The sequence below is a fragment of the Odocoileus virginianus genome, chromosome 11 (assembly GCF_023699985.2).
Source record: "Odocoileus virginianus isolate 20LAN1187 ecotype Illinois chromosome 11, Ovbor_1.2, whole genome shotgun sequence".
Classification (NCBI taxonomy): Eukaryota; Metazoa; Chordata; class Mammalia; order Artiodactyla; family Cervidae; genus Odocoileus; species Odocoileus virginianus.
In genome coordinates this window covers 18,692,489-18,707,185 of record NC_069684.1, presented here as the reverse complement: position 1 = coordinate 18,707,185, position 14,697 = coordinate 18,692,489, and the positions used below count along the sequence as shown (strand labels likewise).

The 14,697-nt window shown below is 37.9% G+C and overlaps 1 protein-coding gene across 7 annotated transcripts in view; it reads left to right on the top strand.

Annotated features, from left to right (window-relative positions):
* CEP350 (centrosomal protein 350) overlaps positions 1–14,697 on the top strand; it is a 155,596-nt gene that overhangs the window by 88,208 nt on the left and 52,691 nt on the right. For all 7 annotated transcript variants that reach the window (XM_070473988.1, XM_070473985.1, XM_020868870.2 and 4 more), the window contains 3 exons: positions 8,022–8,218; positions 8,835–9,019; positions 9,488–9,575. In XM_070473988.1, the coding sequence (XP_070330089.1) occupies positions 8,022–8,218; positions 8,835–9,019; positions 9,488–9,575 (470 nt within the window). The remainder of the gene's footprint in view (positions 1–8,021; positions 8,219–8,834; positions 9,020–9,487; positions 9,576–14,697) is intronic.

The window sequence follows — 14,697 nt, the reverse complement described above, 5'->3', positions numbered from 1 at the left end:
AAGCTAAATCTAGGAGAATGTGCATGTGAATGGAAAATATATATTCAATACTGAAAAAAATTGCTTGTATCCTATTATAGGCATGTAACATGATCCTAAAAAGGAGAATACATTATTAGACCTTTAAATTTTAAACAATATAGTGAACTGAACTGAAGTCGCTCAGTCGTGTCTGACTCTTTGCGACCCCATGGACTGTAGCCTACCATAAACCTCAGTCCGTAAGGCAAGACTGCTGGAGTGGGTTGCCATTTCCTTCTCCAGGGTATCTTCCCAACCCACGGATCGAACCCATGTCTCCCACACTGTAGGCAGACGCTTTATCATCTGAGCTACCAGGGAAGCCCATAAGGATACAGTTTCTTATAAATGATGCCATCAGATATATTACTTAGAATAAATTCATTACCTAACTCCTCCTGGATCCTAAACTAAACCTGTACCCCTGTCAAATCATGAATAGTAAATAATACAGCAAAGAAAATAAAATTTGGCAACAAATGGCACCTTTAAGACATTAAGTCAGCAAATTAATAGCCTCCATTTTTATTTTTATTTTTTTTATTTTTTATTTTTTTTATTTTTTTAAATTTTTATTAGTTGGAGGCTAATTACTTTACATCATTACAGTAGTTTTTGTTATACATTGATATGAATTAGCCATGGATTTACATGTATTCCCCATCCCAGTCCCCCCTCCCACCTCCCTCTCCACCCGATCCCTCTGGGTCTTCCCAGTGCACCAGGCCCAAGCACTTGTCTCATGTACCCAACCTGAGCTGGTTATCCGTTTCACCCTAGATAATACACATGTTTCAATGCTGTTCTCCTGAAACATCCCACCCTCGCCTTCTCCCAGAGTCCACAAGTCTGTTCCATACATCTGAGTCTCTTTTTCTGTTTTGCATATAGGGTTATCGTTACCATCTTTCTAAAGTCCATATATATGTGTTAGTATACTGTAATGGTCTTTATCTTTCTGGCTTACTTCGCTCTGTATAATGGGCTCCAGTTTCATCCATCCCATTAGAAGTGATTCAAATGAATTCTTTTTAATGGCTGAGTAATATTCCATGGTGTATATGTACCACAGCTTCCTCATCCATTCGTCTGCTGATGGGCATCTGGGTTGCTTCCATGACCTGAATAGCCTCCATTTTTAAATATGCTTTTAAAAAACTTCATTAAGCAGTGTTTTTGATTGGTAGTCTAAAACTCTGTTTAAAGCAGGATGGGCAAGACAGTCTTTGGACAGTAAGAAGAAAATATTTAAATTTCTTCATCCTTTAAATATATTTTTTGGTAAATTTTATAGTGAGTATGAAATAGGGATGCATGCTAAGTCACTTAGTTGTGTCTGACTCTCTGCGACCCTGTGGACCATACCCTGAGGGGCTCCTCTGTCCATGGGATTCTCCAGGCACGAATACTGGTGGGTTGCCATTTCCTCCTCCAGGGGATCTTCCCAACCCACGGACCAAACCAGTGTCTCTTGCATGTCTCCTGCATTGGCAGGTGGGTTCTTTACCACTGGGAAGCCCTAATATAGGGGTACAGTAGTCTATAGATATGGCAGCCGTAGCTGATTAATACAGATGCTGGTGCCCAGAAGTGAGGTGCTGCTATACTTTTAAGTGTGCAAGTGGCTTTGAAACTGGATGAGTAAAGGATAGAACAGTTTTGAGGTTCATTTAAAAAAAAAGCTTACATTGCCCTGTAGGGATTACTGGTGGGAATATATATATATTAAAGGTGATTCTGGTGAAGTCTGATAGAAGTAGAAATAAGGAACATCTTGGGCTTCCCTGATGACTCAGTGGTAAAGAACCCACCTGCTAATGTCAGAGGCATGGGTTCGATTCCTGGGTCAGGAAGATCCCTTGAAGAAGGAAATGGCAACCCATGCCAGTATTCTTTGCCTGGGAAATCCCACGGACAAAGGATCCTGGCAGGCTACAGTCCATGGGGTCACAAAAGAGTTGGGACACCGCTTAGTGATTAAACAACAAGGAACATGTTATTGTAAATCAAAAGAAAGACAGTCTTTGTTATAAGGTGGCAGAGAACTTAACTGAACTTGTTCTAGTGTTTGTGGAAGTTCAGTTCAGTTCAGTCGCTCAGTCGTGTCCGACTTTGCGACCCTGTGGACTGCAGCATGCCAGGCCTTCCTGTCCATCACCAACTCCCGGAGCCTACTCAAACTCGTGTCCATCGAGTCTGTGATGCCGTCCCAACTACCTCATCCTCCGTTGTCCCCTTCTCCTCCTGCCTTCAATCTTTCCCAGCATCTGGGTCTTTTCCAATGAGTCGATTCTTCGCATCAGGTGGCCAAAGTATTGGAGTTTTCAGCTTCAGCATCAGTCCTTCCAGTGAATATTCAGGGATTAACAGGTTCAATCTCCTTGCAGTCCAAGGGACTCTCAAGAGTCTTCTCCAACACCACAGTTTAAAAGCAGCAATTCTTCGGTGCTCAGCTTTCTTTGTAGTCCAACTCTCACATCCATACATAACTACTGGAAGAACCATAGCATTGACGAGACAGACCTTTGTTGGTAAAGTAATGTCTCTGCTTTTCAGTATGCTGCCTAGGTTGGTCAGAGCTTTTCTTCCAAGAAGCAAGCATCTTTTAATTTTATGGCTGCAGTCACCATCACCATCTGCAATGATTTTAGAGCCCCCAAAAATAAAGTCTGCCACTGTTTCCGCTGTTTCTGCATCTGTTTGCCATGAAGTGATAGGACCGGATGCCATGATCTTAGTTTTCTGAGTGTTGGGTCTTAAGCCAACTTTTTCACTCTTCCTCTTTTAGTTTCATCAATATGCTCTTAGTTCTTCACTTTCTGCTATAAGGGTGGTGTCATCTGTGTATCTGAGGTTATTGATATTTCTCCCAGCAATCTTGATTCCAACTTGTGTTTCATCAGGCCTGGCATTTCTCATGATGCACTCTGCATATAAGTTAAATAAGTAGGGTGACAATATATAGCCTTGATGTACTTCTTTCCTGAATTGGAATCAGTTTGTTGTTCCATGTCCAGTTCCAACTGTTGCTTCCTGACCTCCATACAGATTTCTCACGAGGCAGGTCAGGTGGTCTGGTATTCCCATCTCTTTAAGGATTTTTCACAGTTTGTTGTGATCCACACAGTCAAAGGCTTTGGCATAGTCAATAAAGCAGAAGTAGATGTTTTTCTGGAACTCTGTTGATTTTTTGATGATCCAGAGGATGTTGGCAATTTGATCGCTGGTTCCTCTCCCTTTTCTACATCCAGCTTGAACATATGGAAGTTCATGATTCACATACTGTTGAAGCCTGGCTTGGAGAATTTTGAGCATTACTTTACTAGCATGTGAGATGAGTGCAACTGTGCAGTAGTTTGAACATTCTTTGGCATTGGCTTACTTTGGGATTGGAATGAAAACTGACCTTTTCCAGTCCTGTGGCCACTGCTGAGTTTTCCAGATTCGCTGGTATATTGAGTGCAGTACTTTCACAGCATCATCTTGTAGGATTTAAAATAACTCAACTGGAATTCTGTCACCTCCACTAGCTTTGTTCGTAGTGATGCTTCCTAAGGCCCACTTGACTTCACATTCCAGGTTGTCTGGCTGTAGATGAGTGATCACACCATCGTGGTTATCTGAGTCATGAAGATCTTTTTTGTATAGCTCTATTGTGTATTCTTGCCATCTCTTCTTAGTATCTTCTGCTTATGTTATGTCCATACCATTTGTGTCCTTTATTATGCCTATCTTTGTATGAAATGTTCCCTTGGTATCTCTAATTTTCTTGAAGAGATCTCTAGTCTTTTCTTTTTTGTTGTTTTCCTCAATTTCTTTGCATTGATAGCTGAGGAAGGCTTTCTAATCTCTCCTTGCTATTGTTTGGAACTCTGCATTCAAATGGGTATATCTTTCCTTTTCTCCTTTGCCTTTAGCTTCTCTTCTTTTCTCAGCTATTTGTAAGGCCTCATCAGACAACCATTTTGCCTTTTTGCATTTCTTCTTCTTTGGATGGTCTTGATCCCTATCTCCTGTACAGTGTCACGAACCTCTGTCCCTAGTTCTTCAGGCACTCTGTCAGATCTAATCCCTTGAATCTGTTTGTTGCTTCCCCTGTATAATCATAAGAGATTTGATTTAGGTCATACCTGAATGGTCTATTGGTTTTACCTACTTTCTTCAATTTAACTTTGAATTTGGCAAAAATGAGTTCATGATCTGAGCCACAGTCAGCTCCTGGTCTTGTTTTTGCTGACTGTATAGATCTTCTCCATCTTTGGCTGTGAAGAATATAATCAATCTGTTTTCAGTATTGACTATCTGGTGATGTTCATATGTAGAATTTTCTCTTGTGCTATTGAAAGAGGGTGTTTGCTATGACCAATGCATTCTCTTGGCAACACTCTGTTAGCCTTTGACCTGCTTTGTTTCATACTCCAAGGCCAAATTTGCCTGTTACTCCAGGTAGCTCTTGACTTCCTACTTTTGCATTCCAGTCCCCTGTAATGAAGAGGACATCTTTTTTGGGTGTTAGTTCTAGAAGGTCTTCATAGAACCATTCAGCTTCAGCTTCTTCAGCATTACTGGTTGGGGCATAGACTTGGATTTCTGTTATATTGAATGGTTTGCCTTGGAAATGGGCAGAGATCATTGTGTCATTTTTGAGATTGCATCCAAGTACTGCATTTTGGACTCTCTTATTGACTATGATGGCTACTCCATTTCTTCTAAGGGATTCTTGTCCATAGTAGTAGATACAATAGTCATCTGAGTTAAATTCACCCATTCCAGTCCATTTTAGTTCAGTGATTCCTAAAATGTCAATGTTCACTCTTGCCATCTCCTGTTTGACCACTTCCAATTTGTCCTGATTCATGGACCTAACATTCCAGGTTCCTATGCAATATTGCTATTTACAGCATTGGACTTTACTTCCGTCACCACAACTGGATGGTATTTTTGTTTGGCTCCATCTCTTCATTCTTTCTGGAGTTATTTCTCCACTCTTCTCCAGTAGCATATTAGGCACCTACCGACCTGAGGAGTTCAGCTTTCAGTGTCATACCTATTTGCCTTTTCATAGTGTTCATGGGGTTCTCAAGGCAAGAATACTGAAGTGGTTTGCCATTCCCTTCTCCAGTGGACCATGTTTTGTGGAAAGTGGGAATTAAAAGTGATCACCCTGGATATTTAGCTGAGGAGATTTCTAAGCAAAACATTGAAGGCCTGGCCTAGTTTCTTCTTACTGCTTATAGTAAAATGTGAAAGAAGAAATAAATTGAAGGAATTATTCCACAAAAAAGAACCAGAATTTGAAGATTTGGAAAATTCTCAGGCTGTGCATATTGTAAAAAAAGGAGAAAGCGAGTTCCGGAGAGAACATTAAGGGTGCGAGTGGACAGTTACTTCATAAAGACATTGCCCGTGGATTTAATCAGCCACCTCAGCATGTTCAGCTGAAGCCCGGAATACAGATGGGATTGTATGAGCAGAGACATAACTGGTTTGGATTAATGGGCAAGAGACAGGATGAAGAAGGAAAGCTTTCAGACTTCTGGGATTCTGTGGGATGAGACATTAGAGCTATCCAACTGTGAACATGCCTATAGAAGATTAAGGTGGCTAGAATTGATGGGGCAACCAAGATCCAAAGAAATTAAAACTTTGAAAGACTAATATGAAGAAGAAAGTAAGAAAAAATCTAGGTTACTTTGGTTTGGCAATGATTTCTTAAATATAACACCAAAAGTACAATCCATGAAGGAAGAAATTGACATGATGTACTTTATTAAAAATTTTAAACTCTTCTCTGTGAGAGAGATTATTAAGATAATGAAAAATCACAGACTGTTAAAAAATATTTGTAAAACACATATTGGATAATATACTTATCTCCAGAATATATAAAAGACTCTTAAAACTCAACAGGAAAATCAGCAACCCAATTAAAAAATATGCAGAGATCTAAACAGATGCTTCATTGAAGAAAGCATACAAATGGCATGTAGACATGGCAAAGGTCTTCATTGTCTCCAATATCATATATTTATATGGAAATGAAAATTAAAATCTCAGTGAGATACTGTAACTTGCCTGTTGGAATGACTGAAATCCAAAATAACAACAAATTGGTGGCAAGGATCCTGGGCACCAGGAACTTGAATTCATCACTGATGAAAATGTAAAATATCATGGTGCCTCTGGATGATATATTCACAGTATTTTATAATGACCCAGCAGTCATATGCCTAGGTATTTACCTAGTGATCTGAAAGTTTAAGTCCACACAAAAATCTATATGTTAATGCTCATGGCATCGTTATTCACAATTGCTAAAAAACTGGAAGTAATCAAGATATCTCATGAGGGTAATGGATAAACATACTGCTAAATCTATGCAGTGGAATCCTGTTCATCAAGGAATAATTTGATTCGTGGACCAACACGAATCAGTTTTAAGTGATTCGTTAAACTGAGTGCAGTTAGCAAACCCCCAAAGCCCCCAAATCATATATATTGTATGATTCCATTTATATGACATTCTGGAAAAGGCCAAACTATAGGGGTGGAAAACAGATGAATGGTTCCCAGGTATGAGGTGGAAGACAAAGTGATAGACTACAAAGAGATGCACAGAAGAACTTTTAGTGTGAAACAGCTGTTACGTAGTAAGGTATTGTGTGTTCAGCATGTACTGTCTGATGTGCATTTGTCAAAACCCTAAAACTGTACATTACGAAGAGTAAGCTTTAACGTATGCAAACTAAAGACACACACACACACACTAACCAGCTTGTTGGAATGGGGAGGCCCCAGGATGGAATGCAGTCTGTGACAAATCAGCCTAAGTGCAGTACAAGTGAATAGCACAACCGCACTGAAGGGGTGGGGGTGGAGGGAAAAGGAGCTGGCCCAGATAAGTTTGGAAAATGGTATTTTCCAGTGGGAATTGTAAGCTTAATACAAAAGGAATAGTATACAAACTCTGTATCCTAGTTGGTAAATTTGTTTTTCACAGATGGACAGTTTACAGTTGTTTATGTATCTGTTGGGGTTGAACAGATAAGTAAATGGATTTTAAATTGTGGGAAATAGATTTCTCAGTGTTAGAGATAGAAATTATAGACATACAAGAAAGGAAAACTAGAATGAATCCTGTGATACAGGATCAGAGTCAGAAACATCAGTATGGGTCATGTTTGGATGGGTGGATAGATACAGAAACGTGTGTGTGTAGATGGGTTAGTATACCTGCGTTTATTAATATTACTTGACTCTCTCCACTGAGAGTGGAGAAAGAAGCTCAGTCCACTAAGGGAGAGTGGAGAAGCAACAATGTCCCACCCAGTAGTTATAAGGACAACCATGCCAAGATTATGGTTTCTAAATACTCTCCAATAAAAGAAACCAGAGCTCTTTGGAGAAATGACTGATTCTAGGACTATACAGGGAAAATATGAAGTGAAAAAAAGGATTGAAGGGCAGGGGGAATGTCAAAGGCACACAGGAGCCAACCTAAAAGAGCTGTTATGTTTTTAGTTAAGCATGGGATTGATGAATTTCTAAAAATTTTTTCATTTGCATTTCTTTGACTTCTAGTCATGTTAGTCTTTTGTAAAAAACTTAATTTTGGCCTTTAATATTTCCTTTGTGAAGCATCATATCATGGCAATTTCTCATTTTTCTGTAGGGGTCTTTGTTGTCTAGTTTCTCAGTTGTGTCCAACTCTGCAACCCCATCGACTGGTTTTCTGATTGATTTATAAGAGCTCTTTAGATATGAAGTACATTACAGTTTGGCCATATTTCTTGTACTAGTATTTTTAGATCTTTTAGGTTTTTTTCTGTTTCTTGTTTGTAAAGTGAGTGAATTTTGCTTATTATTCTATGCCTATTAATTACTAGTGTTCAGTTCTTTAATTTGTTAGATGGTCCTGTAAAGATGCAACAGGGGCTACTAATTGAATATCTACTGAAACTTTTGTAATGATAACGTCTTCTTGCTCCATATTCTTTTAGATTCAACTTCTGTTGCAACAGAATATTCCCTGAAATTTGATGAATCCATGACGGAAGATGAAATAGAAGAAAAATCATTTCGCTCTTTACTACCTTCTGAGAGTCATCGCAGATTTAACATGGAAAAGAAAAGAGGCCATCATGAAGACTCTGATGAAGAAACTTCCCCAGAAAAGACTACACTGTCCTCTGCCAAGGTGTGTTTCAGTTTACCCGTGGAGATACTTCATATATAGTTGTGGATATGGTCTCTCAAAGGTATGAGGTATCATTTTGTATTTGAACTCAGTTGTCAGCTACCAGAATATTTTTCCTAAGGTACCAATTTGAGGGTTTTTTTTGGGGGGCGGGGGGAGTATAAAATTTAGCTTTGCTTTCCTTATAAAGTAGCTTATAAACATATTCCTCGAAATAATACATAAGACCTCTTAGGATGTGAGCTGAAGTTATATCTTTAGCTTTTTCATTCACTTCAGTCTTACAACACTTTATTCCATTTAAAAAATTGCATTTATATAATTCTTCTTATTAAATTTTAAGCCTTTTGGATAACAGGGACAAATTCTTACCATCCCTGGGACAGTGCCTGACTCACTCTAGTTATTTGTTAACATTTTATTGGGTGAATAAATTAGCAGTTGAGTGTTACTTTCTCTCTCATGTGCCTTTTTTTAGAAGAATGTTCTTTAACATGGTTGGCAGCCTTTCTATATACGTAATTTATTTTTATAAGATCATACCTCTTTTAATGAAGTTAATTAAGTTCCAAAAGGTATAGACAGTGATCAAGATGACTTAAACTCTCTAACTCAGGAGCTGAGCATGCCATTCTCAGGAGGACAAGACAGCTTTTCTAAATTTACTATGGAGATGGTTCGACAATATATGAAAGAAGAGGAAATGAGGGCAGCTCACCAGTCTTCACTCCTGCGTCTCCGTGAAAAGGCCTTGAAGGAGAAAACTAAAGCTGAACTAGCCTGGTTAGAGCATCAGAAAAAGTAATTTCTTTCGATGAACATAATTTTGACTGTTCAGTTTCTCCTTTCATGAAATGCTTTGTTTTTAAAGATGTTTTTGTTTCCTCATTTAATTTGATCAACCCTGTTTCTCAAGCTAGAAGTAACAATAGTCATCATTGGATCATGTTGCTTTCAAGACCTCCTACTCATACAACATTCTCTTTGTGTTTCTCCCATCACTTAACTGACTCTTATATTGTTATTTTATGCTTAACTACTTTATTGTGTTATAGATTCTCAAAGCTATTCTATCTTTAAAGGACATAGTCTAAGATTTGCTTATATCACATATCCAATAAAATATTGGTTGGGATAGGAATTGCTGCATGAAGCAACTGTTTTCTACATTTGAAAATGTTAAATGGTTTAAAGACTTTAAGGGGTTGGGAATTCTTGATATTAGAATAGGAATTTAAACTAATTTTGTCTCAATGGGAATGATTACAGACATCTACGAGATAAAGGTGAAGATGATAAAATGCCCCCACTCCGGAAGAAACAGCGTGGTTTGCTGTTAAGGTTGCAGCAAGAAAAGGTATGTTAGGAAAAACAAAGGGGACAAATTAGATTGTGAAATCTATTATTTTGCCTAATCTTTTTTTCTTACTATCTCATTGAAGGATATTTAGTTGATATTAACCACTCTTTATGCCTACTACTATAATTACAAGAGTTGCTTAATGGCCTACTGTATTTCTTCTAAATTAGGATTGTGCTTCACTGCTAACAGAATACAATATTGAGTCAAACCTTCTGCTTTCATTTGCTCTGTAAAATATTGTACAATTGTGTTTTGATATGCGTATTTTAAAAATTATAATATTTGTAAGTCTAATTGGATTAACTTTTTAGTCATTGTTTCCCTAAATAGACTTTTAAGATACATGAATTACAAATTGACAAATATTTAGGCTTAGTGAACCTAGCAAGACCTGGGGTTTGAATCCTGGAGAGGTAGTGTAGTGTCATGGTTAAGAATTCAGGCTCTAGGTTCAGATTGTTGTTGTTTAGTCACTGAGTCATGTCCAACTCTTTGCAAGCCTCTGGACTGGAGCCCACCAGACTCCTCTGTCCATTAGATTTCCCAGGTGACAATACTGGAATGGATTGCCGTTTCCTTCTCCAGGGGATCTTCCTGACCCAGGGGTTGACCCGTATTGACAGACAGATTCTTTACCACTAAGCCATCAGGGAAGCCCTAAATTCAGATTGCCTAGATTAAAATCTCAGATCTACCAATTATTAGTTTTATAATCTTGAAGTTACTTATCTGTGCCTCAGTTTCATTTTCTATAAACTGATCATAATAGTAATAACATACTTTGTTGTTGAGAGGAATAAATGAGTAAATATATATAATAAATTTAGAACAGACCTTGGCACAAAGATAAATGCTCAATAAATGTTAGTTGTTATTATTTGAATTCCAGCTTTGCCGGTTGCAACTGTGTAATCATGGTCAAGTTTAAGTAACTCTCTGAGCCTTAGTCTCCCCATCTATTGAAGTGAGATTATGTTTCATATGGTGGTTGTGAGGATTAAATGAGGTAACATATATAAAATGTTTCACATTGCCTGATAAGTATTTAATAAACTCTAGTTTCCCTTTATTGACCTGTTGCCAGGTACTAGCTGCTATGTTGGATAATCTATGAATTTAATCATTTGAGTGATATATTGGAGTGTTACTTAATAGTTTTTGTTTAACTTTGCCATAGACCCCATAAGTTGGTGATCAGGTGGTTAGGATTTGGTGCTTTTATTGCTGTGGTCCAGGTTCGGTTCCTGGTTGGGGAACTAAAATCCTACAAGCCACACGGCATAGCCAAAAAAAAAATGTTCACCTGAGGAAGCATCACTGGTCATACGAAGTTGAAAAACCTTTCAACTTTTTTTTTTTTAAGAAGTTATTTTTTTAATCCAAAAAAAAAGGTTTTAAAGTAACTTAAAATTCTCCCTTAGTTGAAATAAATAATTTTTTATAATATTACAGTAGCTTTCTCTTTGTGAAGCAGGAAAAAACTGAATTTACATATAATTTCTCATTCCGTGGGCTTGTTTTCACTTTCTTGATGCTATACTTTGAGGCACACAGTTTTTAATTTTGGTGAATCTGTTATTTTATTGTATGCTTGCTGATACCAAATTCTACTTTCATTAGTTTGAAGATATACTTGTTTTACCTTCTTCTTTTTTCCCATATTTTTTGGCTATGCTTTGTGGCATGAAGGATGTTAGTTCCTTGACCAGGAATTTAGCCCATGCCCCCTGCAGCAGAAGCATAGTGTCTTAACCACTAGACCACAAGGAAAGTCCCTTACCTTCATTTTTGAAGGATATTTTTAACTAGGTATAGGATTATTTTCCTTCCACATTTTTAATGATTTCATTTTCCATGTCTACTGCTTTCCTTTGTTCCCGTGGAGACACAATTTAATTCAATTTGAAAGAAAAGTGAAAGTTGCTCAGTCATGTCTGACTCTTTGTGGCCCCATGGACTGTGCAGTCCATGGAATTCTCCAGGCCACAATACTGGAGTGGGTAGCCTTTCCCTTCTGTAGGGGATCTTCCAAACCCATGGCTCTAACCCAGGTCTCCCGCATTGCAGGCAGATTCTTTACCACCTGAGCCACCAGGGAAGCCCAAGAATACTGGAGTGGGTAGCCTGTCCCTTCTCCAGCAGATCTTCCTGACTCAGGAATCGAACCGGGGTCTCCTGGATTGGAGGCGGATTCTTTACCAACTGAGCTACTGAGCCCCCTTTTTTAATTCATTATTTCCAACTCCATCATTTAGACATTTGTGTGTCTGCTACTTTTGTCTGCTGTTATTTTTTATTATCATATGATCCTTTTTCTTTGTATGCCAGTAATTTTTTTTAGTCAGTGCTGGACAGTGTGTATAAATAACTGCAAAGGCTCCAAATGATGTTATCTTCCCTTAGGATTTGTTTTTTCCTCTGCTATGCATTTGGAGTGATCAGCTGTTCATTTTATTCCATTCAAGGGCTGAGCTGGGTCAGTATTGGGTTACAGTGTTGGTAAGCCTCAGTCTGCTGCTTTGCATCGAGCCTAGATTGTGACCCTGCAGGGATTTTAGCTAAAAGCCTGGTTAACTTTTTTTTTTACCAGCACAAGAGACTATAGGATTTCTGCTGTGCTGTTGAGAGGTTTCTGGCTTAATTACTTAGCCTTTTTGTCTATGCTACTTTAGAATTGGCAGGTACTTTGAGGGGAAGACTGAGTTTGAAGCATTAAATCTGAAGTTTTAAGACAGGTTTAAGACTTAACTGTCTTTGGTCTCCAGTTTTTGTCATTGAAGTTCTCTGTAGCTGGTGAGAGTTCCTGAAACTAGTATAACCCCTTTTAGAGCAGTTTGATTGTATCTAGCTAACTTGAAGACACATATAATCTGTGACTCCGCATTTCTGTGTCTTGGTATATATCCTTGAAGCATTTGCACTGTATAGGGGAAAGTGGAAACAATTTATTTCTTCAGTGATAGATGTAATAGAGCATATTTCTCCAAGAAAATATAACAATGCAGGAAAAAGAGTGCACTAGATATAAAACCCATTCAATAATGGTAACATTCTGTATCTCTGCTGTCTAGTACCTGGAGAAGGAAATGGCAATCCACTCCAGTATTCTTGCCTGGAGAATCTCATGGACGGAGAATTTGGCAGGCTACCATCCAAAGGGTTGCAGAGAGTCGGACACAACAGGCAGATTCTTTACCAACTGAGCTATCAGGAAAGCCCAGATAGTAAAGAATCTGCCTGCAATGCAGGAGACCCAGGTTTGATCCCTGAGTCGGGAGGATCCTCTGGAGAAGGGAATAGTTATCCACTCCAATATTCTTGCCTGGAGAATTATATGGACAGAGGGGTCCGGCAGGCTACAGGCTGTGGGGTCACAAAGAGTCAGACATGACTTATGACTGAACAACAACAACACACATAGCATAAAATAAGCATTTAAAATTGAATATACCATTAATCATTATAAAGTGAACAGTTTGCTTCTACAACCTTATGGTTTATTCTTAAGAGAGACACAAACATTTCCCCCTTATTAGAACCCATTAAAAAATATTTCCTTTCTGCTAGTCTTGGATTGGGTGAAATTATACATTAATTGATTTAGAAACTCGGGCCTAAGCGAGTAGCAGTTTTCAGTAGGTGTTTTGTAGAGCTCTGGGAATCCCTTAGACCTTTTTCATGGGACAAGGAGATCAAAACTGTTCTCATGAGGACAGTGAGATGTGAATTTGCCATTTTTATGTATTGATATTTGCACTAAATGGTGCAGCAACAATGGTGGGTAAAACTGGGTAAAACTGCTGAAGCCTTATTTAGCACAAATCAAGGCAGTGGCACCAAACTACTAGTAGTCTTTGTATCTTCCATTGTCATACACTTGCAGCGAAAAAAAGCTAATTTCACTAAAGAATGTCTTGATTAAGTCTAGTAAAATTATTTTTTACTATGTTGGCGTTTGAGTACTTGTTTTCGTATTCTGCATGACAGGAATGGGAAGCCTACAATGCACTTTTCCTGGATATTAGGGGAAGGTGATTAACTCATGGGAAAGCATTTGTGCAGTTATTTCAGCTGCAAGCTGAGGTAGCCACATTTTTTCATGGAATACTGCTTTTACCTGAAAGAGTTATCCGAGACAAACTATGTTTGTTCAGATTAGGGTGTTTGACAGTCATTTTCTCAGAAATGAACAAAGTGTGCTTGTACTTCAAAGAAGACAGTTGACAGTATTTGTTGCCAATGGTAAAAACTTCTATCTACCACCTAAAACTAAAGAATTTTTCTTAGAGGATCATAGTGATAATAATCGTGATTTTCTTGGTATTGTATAATGAAATGTATGAACATTTGGAAGATCTTCATAACTGAGTGAACTAAACATTTTCCAAATAATCAGTGCATGGTGTTTTTTTAAAAACATCAAGCCATAGTGGAAGGTGGGATAGGATAAATTAGCAGTATGGGATTAACAGATACAAACTACTATGCATAAAATAGATAAGCAACATGGAATTACTATATGGCATAAGGAACTATATTCAATATCTTATAATAATCTATAATGGAAAATAATTGAAGAAAATATGTGTTACTGAATCATTTGCTGTACACTGAGACTAATACAGTATTATAAATCAACTATACTTCTTTCTAAAATATTTTTTAAAAACCCGAAAACCCAAGTCAGAGAACAAAAAAATCAAGCCAGACAGTAAAGATTTGCAAACATCTTAATCTACTGTTTTCACTAATTTTGTTTTAGAAAATACAGTTATTTTCTTAAAAGTGTGCACAATGCCATTGTATACACATGAGAGTGAAAAGACAAATAATGTCTTAGTATTACAAAGATAGTTTGAGAGTCCCCAGAAAAGAGCTCGGGAACCCCTAACGACCACGGACTATACTTTGAGAACTGCACTTGAGAGGAATTTATACAAGGAGACAAAAGTGAAAAAAGTGAAAGGATGTTGATTTTAGTATTATTTGTAATAGTAGACAGCAACCTCATCTAACCATAGGAGTAACAGATCCATGAAATACATACACCTCCAATATAATTTTATGCAGGATTTAGGGACAAATCAACATGGAGACATATAAAAGCAATGTTTAG